We start from the raw sequence: 14,530 nt of genomic DNA, 5'->3' as shown, positions 1-14,530 counted from the left end.
ATAGTGAAGTAATGTGTAACACAGTCAAATCAAGTAATCTTTTTATGATATCCTAATATAAATATCTATTTCCTATTTACAGACCACTTAAGGTTCTTTTTTACCTTTCACCTGTGAAATATCCAGGGATTTCTTTACAAAAACATCAGAGAAAAGAGACCGGGGGCCCAAGTGCTCTTTGGTGACGTGGTTGATTACGTTACTGTTGATCATCTGTCCATCATCGTATAAAGCCCGCCCTGACAATTTGATTGGTCTGAACAGCTTCTGTTCGGTCATAGCATCTCCCAAACGAAGCGACGCCAGACCAAACTTCCAAACCTCAAATGTTGTGGGCGGGGCTAAGTTCGTCTGGCATCCAGGCTACAACATTGTTGGCAGTGAAAGCAAATGAATCTGAATTAAACTATCTATTATCCTCCCAGACTTTTCTTTTTGGGAATTTGTCCCTGGTTAGTTCACTGAGGCCGGTGGTTGGAAACTCTAGATTAGCGACATGCAGGGAAGAGTGCCGTGCCGTAATAGGATGTCACGCATATTTTAGTAGACGAAGGTGCACATGCAGGTGATGAGATGAAGAATGTCAGGATGAAATCATGCTACACAGGGTCATGAGAGTAAATAGAGCAATAAAGAAGATGAAGAAAATCAGGTGCTCTTCAAGAATTGTGCCCAAAATTTTATAAAAATAAAAGAAACACTGACTCAAGAACTTACTGACTTAAAACATTTTCTAAACTACTGGTGGAGGTGGAAGCCTTTTCACGCCAAACAATTTAGTAATGGGCCATGTCAGCAATTTTGGTCCGAGCTCTCATGGAGGATTAGATGGAGTGCAGTCTCTTCTCTGTGTGCTTCAGAAATGATGAATGGAACACTTAAAGCAGGGAATCCCCCACTGTGTTCAAACATTGGATTCTCCTGCATTTCTACGGACATTACACTAGGGGGCCAGAAAGTCTGCAAAAACTGCAAAGTGTCTCACTCGGACACACATGCACACCCACGGAGAAAATATGGAGGGATTAATGGGTTCAGTGCATGTCTGAAGCCGCTCAACAGAGAAAACTTTAATGCAATTTTTCCTCCTTGAGAACTTTTAATTTACTGCTGCCTCCTGTCCTTAACATCATTTAACTTTCTAATTTATGTTATAACAAATCCTTAGCATACAAGGATATTTATGTAAAGGTTAAAATGTCAGTGTGTGGTCTTGGCTAGGATGAGCAGTAAATGTGAAATGTTATGGATGATGTACTTTATGTGCACAAGAATCAATCCGAGTAAAATGTGTCAGTATCTGTACTTATAATGAATGAAAATCCTCATTGAATAACTGTGTCCACATCATGCCTTGATAGGCCAGCCACACACAGAGCTCTTACCCTACAAAGAGCCTAAATGAAGTCACACACAAAAACTTTTTTTTGTATGTAGTGGAGAACACATTACAATCATGTTGTTGTCAAAGCCACTCTGTCCACAGGGATACTAACGTGTAACATCGTAAATCATTAACATGTGTTCTCAGCATCCCCTGGCCGAGTCAGTGCACCACGCCCGGCTAGACGCACACAGAGCCAGCGCTCCCCTCCATAAGCCAAGGGAGTGGGTGTGTGAGTGAGAGCCAGGCGGCTCGCACAAGCTCCACTGAACGAGTCAGGGTGCACCACGCCCGGCTACACGCACAAGGAGCGAGCGCTACTCTCTCACTCACTCACACACACACACACACACAATGTATCTTTTAAAGGGTAAAAGAAAAAATCCATAAATGAGAAAATGTTGAGTATTAAAACTCCTTGAGCTGAGTATGTTACTGAATTTTACTTAATACTTCCTAATACTGCATGTGCATGTGAAGTTTACTCACTGAAGATTATAAAAAACTTGTTCGGAATAGTTCTCTTACTCTTTTGAACATTGATCTGAAGCTCAATTCTAAGGCTCTTCTGTAAATAGTTTTCAAGTAAACAATACATATGGCAACTTCTGATCAACCAATATCCATGTCAGGTGTAATATAACAAACTCTGTTTAAATTCATTCCACTTCCGGTTTAAGTCCCGCCCTTTTCAAGTACGGCTATGAATAAAGACTATTAAGTTGCTTGAACAGATACAGATAATGGAGAATAAAACTGCTAAGATGATACTAGCATGCCTCAGATTCCATGGTTTATCTCTATTGACTAAATTCTAAAGATGGAAGTGAATTCCCTGCACTTTAAAGACTACTCCAACCATACTGCACTTTCTATAGCATTGTTGATTTAATGAAGGACAAAAAAGGGATCAACATCAATTCAACTGAACCAGATTTAATACTTTGTTTCATTCTCTGCGTTCTTCCTTGTACAAACATGACAATTACATTACTTACAATGTAACTTGAGAGCTGATGGTCTCTGGTGAGACAGGAGTTAATAGCCACAATAGGTTGCTGCTTACACCAGACCGAGTAAAGCAGCAGCAGAAAAAACACCCAATGTACACAAGTGAGAAAAATGTATTTGAATATTTTTAGAAGAGGTTTCTCTAGGGCCTGCACTTGACATGCATCATTTGACCTCCCAAAGCAATACTTAGGCAGCAGCTGAACTCTAGATACTGATAGAACGGTATTACAAAAGGTCTTCAAAAGTTTTCATATGATACATGAATGACATCTTTACACTTTACACCTGTTTCAGTTTAGAATTTGATCTGAAACTAAACCAAATGTCGTTATGTCTTTGTAATCCCTGCTAAATTTTGGAAGAAGCTCCCACCGGCGCATTTAAAAAGAAATTGAGGTATTTGCTGTTTTAGATTTGTGATGAGAAGTTAGCTGATGAGTGAGGGGGTATTACGACAGCAGAAAGCACAGTATGTATGTGTATGCGTGTTCATCTCACCATCATTAACAATAGCAATCAGCATGCTGCCCCTCTTCTTGTTGGCGTGTCGGTTGTAGGACAGACACTGCAGGTCTCTGAAGCTTGGTGCGCCCTTTGGACAGGGAGGACCTTCACAAGCCTTGTGCTCCACACTGGTCTTCTGACATGGTCGCCCACCAGGACCAGGCCTGATACAAGACAACCCAGATTTTTCAGTTAATATATTTGTAAATGATAGAAATCATTTGGCTGTGTTGGCAGTTTAATGCATTTTAATGCCAAAATGTCCGCTCTCCCTCCTCAAATACACACAAAAACAAAGATGTGACATACGGAGGGTTGTCACATTTCCTCTGTCTGAACTGGACTCCAGTAGCGCAGGTCCTGCTGCACATGCTCCACTGGCTCCATGGACTCCAGTCACCGTCGACATGCTGAGGGATGGGTGTCTTACTGACACACTCGCCTGCCCTGCACCACTGACACACGTGCGCGCAGACACACACACACACACACACACACACACACACACACACACACACACACACACACACACACACACACACACACACACACACACACACACACACACACACACACACACACACACACACACACACACACACACACACACACACACACACACACACACACACACACACACACACAGAGAGACAGATCACTATATAAATATGAGTGATCAGCATCTTTGACAAAAATAAATAATCTTCAAACAGAACCTTTCTGTGAGTCAGATGATCCTACCTTGTCTGCTCCACACTCTGTTCCATCCAGAGGCGGATCCAGTTTAGTCTTACATGAAGAGTCACCTTCTACCAAACACCACAGGCCAGCACACATCAAGTGCTGAGAAACACACACACACACACACACACACACACACACACACACACACACACACACACAGAGACAGAGGTGTTCATGTTGTGCATTCCAGGGAAATAATTTATAATCTGTCATTTTCCTGTCAAGGGGGTTCCATGTCAATGAAGGAGAGAGAAGGAGAGAGAGAGAATGAGAGAGAGAGAGAGAGAGACCATACATTTTCACACTAATGATGGCCTTCAAATGGTAAATTTAGCATATATGAATTTGCTCTCAGTCCAACAACAGAGGCATGCCACACTCAACACTCTGCTGCTCTCACTTGTCAAAAAGCCGTCTTCTTTGTCATGTTTTTGATCAGAGTTTAACAGAGGAAACAGCATTATACTGTGATAGATATAAAATAAATAAAACAAAGATCTGTTTCTGCTTTAAGCGTGTTTCAAATAAAAGTTTGTGAAGTGAAGGTAACTATCTGAGAATAACACCATGTCAAAGCTACCACACTAAATGTACAGGCCAGGGGAGATAACAAAATGGGCAGAAACAGATGTTTTGTCTGAAAAGTATTTCTCAATCCAATGACTACCCTGAAGCTCATAATGTTAGTGTTTCCCTGGCTGAAATTACAAACTGTATATTGGTCCATATATTAGGTCACTAACAGGTTGGTTCAAACTGCAGCAACCTGCTTAATATCATGCTTCAGTCACAGACAGTCACAACCGCTGGAACCTCAAGGACTCTTACAACAAAAAACTTAGGACAATAAAGCCTTCATGTCTTACAGTAAAATAGTTGTACAACTACTAACAGCATCTACCGGTAAGAGATCAAGATTATCAACTACATCATTAACCTGTCTTCTCTGATTAGAGTTTCACCTTTTAAATACATACAGATATGGCACTGTTGTTTATGCAGCACATTGAAATGCTCAATCCATTGCAATTTTTAAAATCAGTTTGAAAACTTTGTCTTTCACAAGCACCTTTAATTAAACTATTATATAAGATCATCCATTACTGTATATCACTCTATTTCTATTTTGTTATTCTTTCTATTTTATTTCTCTTTAATATTTTATTTGTATTAATTCTCTTTCAACTTATTTCTAAATTTGAATATATACTCACAATGACTATTTGTCTCATAGGGCTTAACAGGGTGTGACATCCTCTGCCCTTAACTTACAACATAGTAAGGGATACCCTTCCAAAAACTCTTTGATTTCTCAAAGACAGGCAATAAAAGTGCCTGGCCTATTTAGTTAAGAGCTAGCTCACTTTTAGAAATTCTAAATATTATTTGACCTCCTGGTTTCGTTTGATGTGAGAATTATAAAAAAAAACGGGCAAATGGATTGTGTCTTACCTCCATGTCATTGCAGAAAGTGGCATTGGTTCCAAACAGGATTTGGCACTGTTCATCCACACTATAGTGCATGCCTGGCAGCTTGGGGGGCAGCCGGAGCTGGTACTGGCTCCTTGGATCTGTGTACAAAAGGCAGCCACTGGCTTTGGATCTGTTCCAATGACACAAAAGAAAAAAGAAAAAAGGATCTATGTGAATTTATTTTTTTTTTCATTTCAAAGAATCTTATTCTGATCATTAAATCTGAATACCAAAACAGACCTGGCATTTACAGTATTGTTTTTCTTTAAAAACAGATGATCACACAAAATAAGTAATGCTATGATGATAATGCCACCTTATCAGAAACACCATACCAAAGGTCCAGTGTGTAGGATTTATTAGGATTTATTGATAGAAATTTAACATAATATTTATAGCGTTGTTTTCATTTGTATTCTATCACCGGAAACTTAGATTAAATGTTTATTCTTTAATTTAATATGAGCCTTTATATCTAAATCAAGAGAGGGTCCTCTTCTGTGGAGGCTGCCATGTTGCACCACCATTTCTCTACATTAACTCAAAGTGGAAAGATCAAATACTGCATGTAGAGATAACCATCTGTTTCTTTATTTTACATGAAGGCCACTCAAAATTTTTCTACACTTAAAAAAAGTTAGGAGTGAGTGGGTATTCAGTTGATTGCTGTTACAGCTGTTGGTGTTAGTTTGTAGTGTGTGTCTCTCTTCTGCCTCTTTCAGATGCTCCTCCTCCTTCTTGGCCTGGGGTGAAGACACAGATCCTTATTGGAGCGGCATCAACCCCAACCTTCCAATCATCAGAAAGCATTCAAGGCTGGGGGCAGTTTAGGTTCTGTCCAGCTTCAGTCAAGGCAGCTGTCTATCGTACGTGAATAGCTTACCGATCTAGCTTTTGAGATTATTTTTGTATTAAGATATACTATTGCTGTTGTCTGAGAGTCAGACCGGAATAATTTATAAGGGAATTTATGTGTTTTGATTTTAAGTAGTTGTTTGGTTTAATGTGAATTACCTCCCTGGTTTGCTTAAGATTTGAGCAGCTCTTGTTAAGAGTCCTCTTTTTGTTATCTTTCCGCCTTTATTTAAAATAGCACCCTGTTGCCTTCTTTTCCTGTTAATTAATGTTACCTGTATTTGTCCTTACAATCCTAAAACCAAGTTTAAAATAAACTAAACAATTCTATAACCAAAACATCTGATTTTATGTGCCACCTCTTCCCTAGACGTAAGAGTTACCATATGCAATCTCACCTTTTGCTACTAAATCCTAAACACTGGTACCTTATAGTGGGTCGTTCCTTGTTTTAATCTCAAACATGGTGAAATTTTGCTTGGAAAATGAACCAATCAGTGAGTTAATGATAATAGAAATTAAAATGTATTCCCACTTACAGATGGATCAGGCCCACCCCTCCCCTTCCCTTTCAGACAGATTTCCATCCATCCAGAGACAGATCCAGCCAATCACAACCATTTATCTAAAATTACAGAGAAGTTTGTTTGAGACATTTTCAGTTGCCATTGAGGCTACTGATATTGTGAAATTATTAAATGTACTCCTTACAGAAACTTATTCTAAACAATCAAGAAACAACTACATATGTAGGAGAACGTCATATATTTGCTGACACGATAAGCCGTCGCTCCTTTCCATTCCTTTAAAAAGACTGAGGTCTTTTGGAAAGCATGGGGCACTCCAAAAGACCTTTTATGACTCTGTGGTGGTATCTGCTGTCTTCTTTGGAGTAGTTTCCTCAGGGAGCAGCCTTTCAGCTGGTGACAGGAAGAGACTGGACAGACTGATTAGGAGGGCCAGCTCGGTCCTGGGATACCTGTTTGACCCATTTGAGGTGATGGGACAGAGGAGGATGATGGCGAAGCTGTCTTCTCTCATGGACAACCAGTCCCACCTCCTGCAGGACACCATCACAGCACTGGGCAGCTCCTTCAGCGACAGACTAATTCACCCTAAGTGTCTGAAGGAGAGGTATCGCAGTTTGTTCCTCACTGCAGCAGTAAGACTGTACAACCAGCTCTGCTCCCGGTAAAACTACATTAACCACCATTGTTGACTGCAGATTAACACTTTTCAACTGTGCCATGATAAACCAGTCTGTGCAAAATAAACGGTTCATGTTCATCCATTCACTGTCCATATTCTCTCACATTATATATTTATTTACACTGTATATATTATACATATATATTTCATATTTTTCTATATACTTCTTCCATATTTCTACTTATTAAAGCTGATGTCTTTTTGCTGCTGTAATATTGCAAATTTTCCCATTGCAGGACTAGTAAAAGGATGTTCACCTTTTTTTTTACAGATTTTTTTAGCAATTGATCTCCACTCACTGTTGCAATGTTGTAATCTGTCTTGGCCATACTAACTATCAATCAGACTTTCCGATGTGTGTGTTCTGACACCTATTACCTGTTGTGGATCAGCTCCCACTCCAAAGCTGGCTGCTTCTGCTGCCCAGAGCCCTCATCTGGTCTATCTCTGGCAGTAATGTGGATTGATAAGATGTTTGTATGGTCTTTGCTCACCTGGACTGCCCTGTCTCTCATACTCCTTTCACTGACAGCAGTACCCCAATACTCAGCTGCTGAGTCTGAACCTCCACCGGCATCACAACTCTGCCTGGACATCGATCACCCACCAGAAACATATCCACCATGGATCTCGCCTGACCTTTCACTCTGAAGACTCCAAACCAATAAAATTCATCTGGTCTTACACTGTGGTCGGGAAGTCGGCCACAGTGTCTAAGCCAGCCTAGCTACGTCGGCTAACGTCACCATCTTTCTTCAGAAATCTACCGCTAGCATCATTCCCAGAACCCCCTCCATTAATCACATCACTCCTGTCCTTCAGCAGCTTCATTGACTCCTGGTCGAATACCACATTGTTTTTAAGATTCTGCTCCTCACCTTTAAGGCCGTCCATAATCTCGCTACACCATACCTTTCCGAACTCCTGCACATTGCCACACCCTCCCGCACCCTCAGGTCTTCTTCTTCATCCACCTCACTGTACCACCTGCCCACTTGACAACCATGTAATCTAGAGCCTTCAGCCGCTCTGCTCTCCACTCGGCTCCCATCAGACATTCATAACATTGACTCTCTCTCCATTTTCAAATCCCATCTTTTTAAACTGGCATATTTAGTTTGAATGTCATGTCCTAGAGTACTGTGAAAGGCACCCTTAAATAAAATGTATTAATATTATTATTATTAAATACGCCTCGGGGTACAATATCCATGACAAATTAATAAATCTAAGCTGGGGCCAATGCCAGAACATCATCTTTAACTAAAGTAACTGTATACAACAACAATGTTGATATTTTAGCTAGTGCAAGGGGGCACTATCTAAAATGTATTGGCCCCACTGTTGTGTCAGTTGATTAAAAAAAACGAAACAAAAAATCAACTAATATAAAGTCACTTATTTACAATACACAGTGTGCTTGAACAAGAAACATTTTCCAAAATGTATTCAATGATGTGTGGCTTCTAGCGCTAACACAAAACAAGGATCAGGAATTGTGCGTGGATGTTGGACATATAATCGGCCCCTCTGTGTAAATTGTGGCCTTTTATGGCCCCTGATTTAGAAACATCCTAGATCCACCAAAGCAAAACGATTACCATAGTTTCAAGACTAAAACGAATGACTATTAGCTGTATAAAATGTGATGAAAAATATACATACTATAACATAAGTGGTCCTGGAGCCACAATTCGATTTTCTAGAATGTAGGTTTAGGCACTGGTCTTTGGTGTTATAAGAAGAAGACTGCTCTTAGTTTTGACTTTGCTGAAGAGAAAATCTGTTTCCATTTTCTCTATGTTTGTGGTTTTGGTATCAGCAAACAGATCATAAGCCAAGATTGATTAGTCACATTCAGCCTGTTGGTAAGCGTGCCAATGGATCCATAATCTTCAACTGATTTTCTAACCTCAGATGACATCAGTGTTTACTAATGACAAAATTATTAAATGATCAAAAAACACATCTGAGTTGTAATCAATCTACAAGTGAATTTCAAATACTGAGGGGGACAGAATCATGAATGCAAATAACAGGTTTCATCATTAATACTTATTTTTACATGCACTCAAAGCTAGGCATGGAAATGTGCCCTCATGCTCTTTAGATGTTTGTCAGACTTTGAGCTTGTGAGGCCCCTCCCATATCTGACTTGGAGGTTCTCAGCTCTTTTTCATAGTCGAAGAATGGCCAGTGGCGAGATGTTACTCAGAAGCTGAAGTGAAAACCATAAATGGTGTTGTTTTTACCATGTTGTTGATGTCTCTCTGTTTGTGTGTCGGAATGAGCACGAGAGAGAAGGAGAGAGTTGAGTCAAGTGGGGCTGAGTTAATCAGCTCTACTATGTAATAAAACATTATCCATTTTAAATAATAGCGATCATTATGTGATGGTTAGTGTTGATATTAAGGCACTGGCCACAAACTAATCAACATATGGTTACTGATAATATAATACTTTGGGTTCAGTTGACTAGGTGGTCCTTCATTCCAACATTCTTAGGAATGTGTCCACATTCATGTGGCCGAGACCACAATTGCATTCACACAGCTATAGTGGGGTTCCGTGTTTAGGCAATATGTCATTTTCATTTCAAATTGATGCAAAAGTTTTGTTTTCACTTCTAAGTTGTTTGTAAGGGTCTATAGAACAATTTTGATCTGAGGGCCAGACATGCCGGTCGAAAAATTGCCCTCTAGGGGGCATTGTTGGCTCTGTACCTACCACCAGCCTTAATAATATGTGGTAGCTGTTATAATTCTTGATCAGATTATCTGATCTGAACATAATAAGTATGTATTGATTCAGGATCAGGAGTAGCAACTGATATCTTTATAATATGACCGATATAACCCATATGTATACGAGTGAGGCAGGATTGGTACAATGCTACCTGCTTCTGTATGTGAGTTTATGCGTAGACATTCTTGTTCCAGACCAGGCTTCTGTGTTGTAGGAAACTGAAAAAGTGAAATCCCAGTTCCATGGAAAGATGAGGTAGCAGTACGTGATGTTGGATTATGATCCACGTTATCCAGGGCTGCAACTGTGAATATGCACTGATGCAAATTTGTATGAAAAAATATTTTTTGCGCTGTTCCTTGTTCGATCTCCAATAGCCTTTGCAAAGCTAGCTTCAATGCTGAGGACCACCTTATATGACACCTGTCCAGTTCACTTTGTTCCAATCGCTCCGTCATCATATCGGTCAGATCTTGAAATGCAAAGATGTTGCGACCTCCAGCAATTTCTTCCTGTACGAATTGGAGCAACTCCTTTTCGGCGTTTACAAATTGCATTGTAACGACGTTTGAACCCTGTGTAGCAACTGCGATGATACTTGGCCTCAACAATGACAAGATCTCCCTCTGAAAGGAGTGCCACAATATGATCTTCCCCCAGTGCAACTGCCATGTCGTGTATCTGATAGGATAGTTCTACCTTCTGGAAAGAATGGTCTGCTCTATTTGTTTCATAACCAAACAAGATACAGTGCCTTGCATAAGTATTCACCCCCCTTGGACTTGTCCCCATTATGTACTGTTACTAACTGGAATTCAAATAGACTTAAATAAACTTTTTCCTGTTTGATCAACAAAACATGCATAGTACTTTGGAGGTGCAAAATAAATGTTATTGTGACACAAACAATAATGAGAACAAAAAAGTTGACATCTGTTGGGTGCATAAGTATTCACCCCCCTGTGTCAATACTTGGTAGAACCCCCTTTCGCTGCAATTACAGCTGCAAGTCTTTTGGGGTATGTCTCTACCAGCTTTGCACATCTAGAGATGGAAAGGTTTGTCCATTCTTCTTTGCAAAAAAGATGAAGCCCAGTCAGATTGGATGGAGACCGTCTGTGAACCGCAATCTTCAAGTCTTGCCATAGATTCTCTATTGGATTGAGGTCTGTGCTTTGACTGGGCCATTTTAAGACATTAACATTCTTTAATCCAAACCATTCCTTTGTAGCTCTGGCTGTATGTTTAGGGTCATTGTCCTGCTGGAAGATGAACCTCCGCCCCAGTCTCAAGTCTTTTGCAGACTGCATCAGATTTTCTTCAAGGATTTCCCTGTATTTGGCTCCATCCATCTTTCCCTCTATTCTGACCAGTTTCCCTGTACCTGCTGAAGAGAAGCATCCCCACAGCATGATGCTACCACCACCATGTTTCACTGTTGGGATGGTGTGCTCAGGGTGATGGGCAGTGTTGGGTTTTCGCCACACATAGCGTTTTGCATTGAGGCCAAAAAGTTCAATTTTGGTCTCATCTGACCAGAGCACCTTCTTCCACATGTTTGCTGTGTCTCCCACATGGCTTCTGGCAAACTCCAAACGGGATTTTTTATGGATCCCTTTCAACAATGGCTTTCTTCTTGCCACTCTTCCATAGAGGCCAGATTTGTGGAGTAGACAACTAATAGTTGTCCTGTGGACAGATTCTCCCACCTCAGCTGTGGATCTCTGCAACTCCTCCAGAGTAACCATGGGCCTCCTGGTTGCTTCTCTGATTAATTTTCTCCTTGTCCGACTCTTCAGTCTGGGTGGACGGCCTCCTCTTGGTAGGTTTGCGGTTGTGCCATATATTCTTTCCATTTTCTTATGATGGATTTTATGGTGCTCAGAGAGATGTTCAAAGCTCTGGATATTTTTTTATAACCTAACCCTGCTTCATATTTCTCCACAACTTTATCCCTGACCTGTTTGGTGAGCTCCTTGGTCTTCATGATGCTGTTTGTTCAATAATGATCTCCAACAAACTCTGAGTCCGTCACAGAACAGGTGTATTTATACTGAGATTAAATTGCAGACAGGTGGACCCTATTTACTAATTATGTGACTTGCAAATGTGACTTGTGAATGCAATTGGTCGCACCAGATCTTTGTTAGGGGTTTCACAGTAAAGGGGGTGAATACATATGCACTCAACACTTTTCAGATTTTTATTTGTAAATAATTGTGAAATCCATGTAATATTTCCCCCCACTTCCAAATGATGCACTATTTTGTGTTGGTCCATTACATAAACTCACGATGAAATAAATTTTAATCTGTGGTTATACCATGACAAAATGTAGAAAAGTCCAAAGGGGGTGAATACTTATGCAAGGCACTGATGCATGGATTCTTCATCTGGAAGTTCTAAATTTGGGTGGGGAGCAGCACCAATTGCTCGGAACTGACGTGCAAGGCTGATAAGATCTGTGTATGCTCCCTCTCTACGACTGACAATTGGATTAGCAACAGGGCAAACAAGTTTTTCTGTTGTTTGGTTTTGGCAAAGAATGCATAGCTGCCAATTCGTTGTCCCAGCCATCTCATAATACCTGTTACATTTAGTCTTTCACCCTTTTAGGGTTGGTTCAGCAGTAGCAGTTCAACTTTAATCTATCCAAGCAGTAGAATAGAGAAAATAGTGAAATGAGGAATAGAAGATAAATAACTAAAGGGCATGAATTGTAAGATTGTAAAATATTCTTGACCTAACCCTAACCCATCAAATTACTGTATATGAAATGGAATAAATAATAAACACCTTCCCTGATTCAAAATACTCAGGACATTCTCCAAACTTACCATAGCTATTAAAATTATTTATTAAAAAAAAGGTATGAAAATTGGTAGCCACCTTATTTTTTTGCAATACCATAATTTTCATAACTTCCATATTTGTGCAAAAGTTCATTCCCAACATAGCACTAACTGATATCACAGCAAATGTAAGAAAATTAAGACCTAAAATATATATTTCTGATTTTGGCCATTTTAGAAAATGGGCCCAAATTTTTTTTTAATCTGGTTTCTTGGCCCTCAGAGCAGAATTGTTCTATAGACCATTATGTTCAATTTAGAAAAGAAAAGAGAACTTTTGCATCAATTTTAAATGACTGAGTGCCTAGGCACCCCACTACTAAAAGAATATGATCCCGAGTCCTAGAACACCTCCAAACGTGTTTTAAGGGATCAGATCTAAAGACATATTGAGGACAAATTAGGGTGCGTTCACACTTACTCTCCAAGTACTGTCTACCTGTGATCAAATCACTTGGGATAGATGTTGATACCAGCTCTGAACAGCAGTGTAGAAGCTAGACAGAGAGACCTACTGCTTGGTCAAATTAGACAATTATTTGTACTCTTAAAAATACCAATGGTTCCAGCAACTGTCAGCAGTTGGACAAATAAGCAGACTAAGCACAGATTAACCCACTATCATTTTTAAGGGCTCATCATTTGTGGCGCAAACTAAGCATAAAGGGTATCTAACAAAATGCTGAGCTAAGCCAACAAAAGAAGTGACAGACAAATGCTAGGTGTCTGTGCAGCCTGACACTCAGAACTTCACTGGGCCTTCGATCACTTATCAGGACTTATCAGATTGACCTCAGGTCAGAGACCTACATGGATACAGTTTAACAAAGACACACCAACACAGTCAAACACTTAAAAGGTTCAGAGTGTATTGAATACAAAATAATCCTAGTGATGTTTTCATTATTATGTTTCATCTAAATTGTACTAAGGTTTTTCTTTAGCCTAGAAGTGCCCTTTATATTTAAAAACATTATATTTATATCGGGAGCAGGTCCTCAATATGGAGGGCTCCAAGTTTTGTATGATAGCCAAAACTGGACAAATTATGACAACTGAAGGCTACCACAGGTTCTCTTTCATGTCGGAAGGGGATGATGAGGTGAGGGGTATTTAGCATCAACATGACACTTCACCACTAGAAATTCTACACAATGAACCTTTAAAACTCTTCCAGACTGCTGTTTCAAGTAATGTTCTCTCCCAGATTGTTGCTTCCACTTGTTGGTGCAATGTTAAGTAAGACAAAGATAGATGCAATTGATCAAAATGTATTTAAACTGAAACTGGTTTGAATTGAGAGTACCTTCATTTTCATTGGTGTTTTTTTTGTTTTGTGTATTGTCATGGTTATCAATTTCCTGAAATAATTTAATTTATTTCTACCTATAACTGTAAATGAATACATATTTTAGACAGTACAAAGTTCAATTGTTGGGGCCCAGTGCAGCTGTGGCTTACCTGAGAAAGTTTTCCAGATCATCGCGGCTGCAGGATGACCAGGACAGGTCGCTGGGGTTTCTACCTTTCACCCATTCTCCGGACATGATGTGGGAGTGACCTGTGCAGGTGACGTGGTCGTCGTCATGGCTCATTCCCATGCTGAAGAGACATGAATACATAGACAATATGTCAAAGATTTGCGGAGCTGGTCGTCATCACAGTCACATAAAGCTTTATTTAATTTAACGTTTTTAATATGTCTTTAATTGTTGTTATTTACACCATGTCCTATCTGGTAGCATGGGGT

At 39.9% G+C, this 14,530-nt stretch overlaps 1 protein-coding gene across 1 annotated transcript in view; it reads right to left on the bottom strand.

Moving 5' to 3' along the window:
• The window catches only part of adamts17 (ADAM metallopeptidase with thrombospondin type 1 motif, 17), a 126,553-nt gene that overhangs the window by 48,868 nt on the left and 63,155 nt on the right, over positions 1-14,530 (bottom strand). The window contains exons 9-13 of the mRNA XM_062390686.1: positions 14,242-14,382; positions 5,099-5,249; positions 3,644-3,745; positions 3,212-3,357; positions 2,897-3,066 (exon numbers count right to left, since the gene is read on the bottom strand). Coding sequence (XP_062246670.1) covers positions 2,897-3,066; positions 3,212-3,357; positions 3,644-3,745; positions 5,099-5,249; positions 14,242-14,382 — 710 coding nt within the window. The remainder of the gene's footprint in view (positions 1-2,896; positions 3,067-3,211; positions 3,358-3,643; positions 3,746-5,098; positions 5,250-14,241; positions 14,383-14,530) is intronic.

Source organism: Platichthys flesus, chromosome 1 (assembly GCF_949316205.1).
Source record: "Platichthys flesus chromosome 1, fPlaFle2.1, whole genome shotgun sequence".
NCBI classification, from domain to species: Eukaryota; Metazoa; Chordata; class Actinopteri; order Pleuronectiformes; family Pleuronectidae; genus Platichthys; species Platichthys flesus.
The sequence above is the reverse complement of the archived record's forward strand: the minus strand, read 5'-3'. Positions and strand labels throughout refer to the sequence as shown.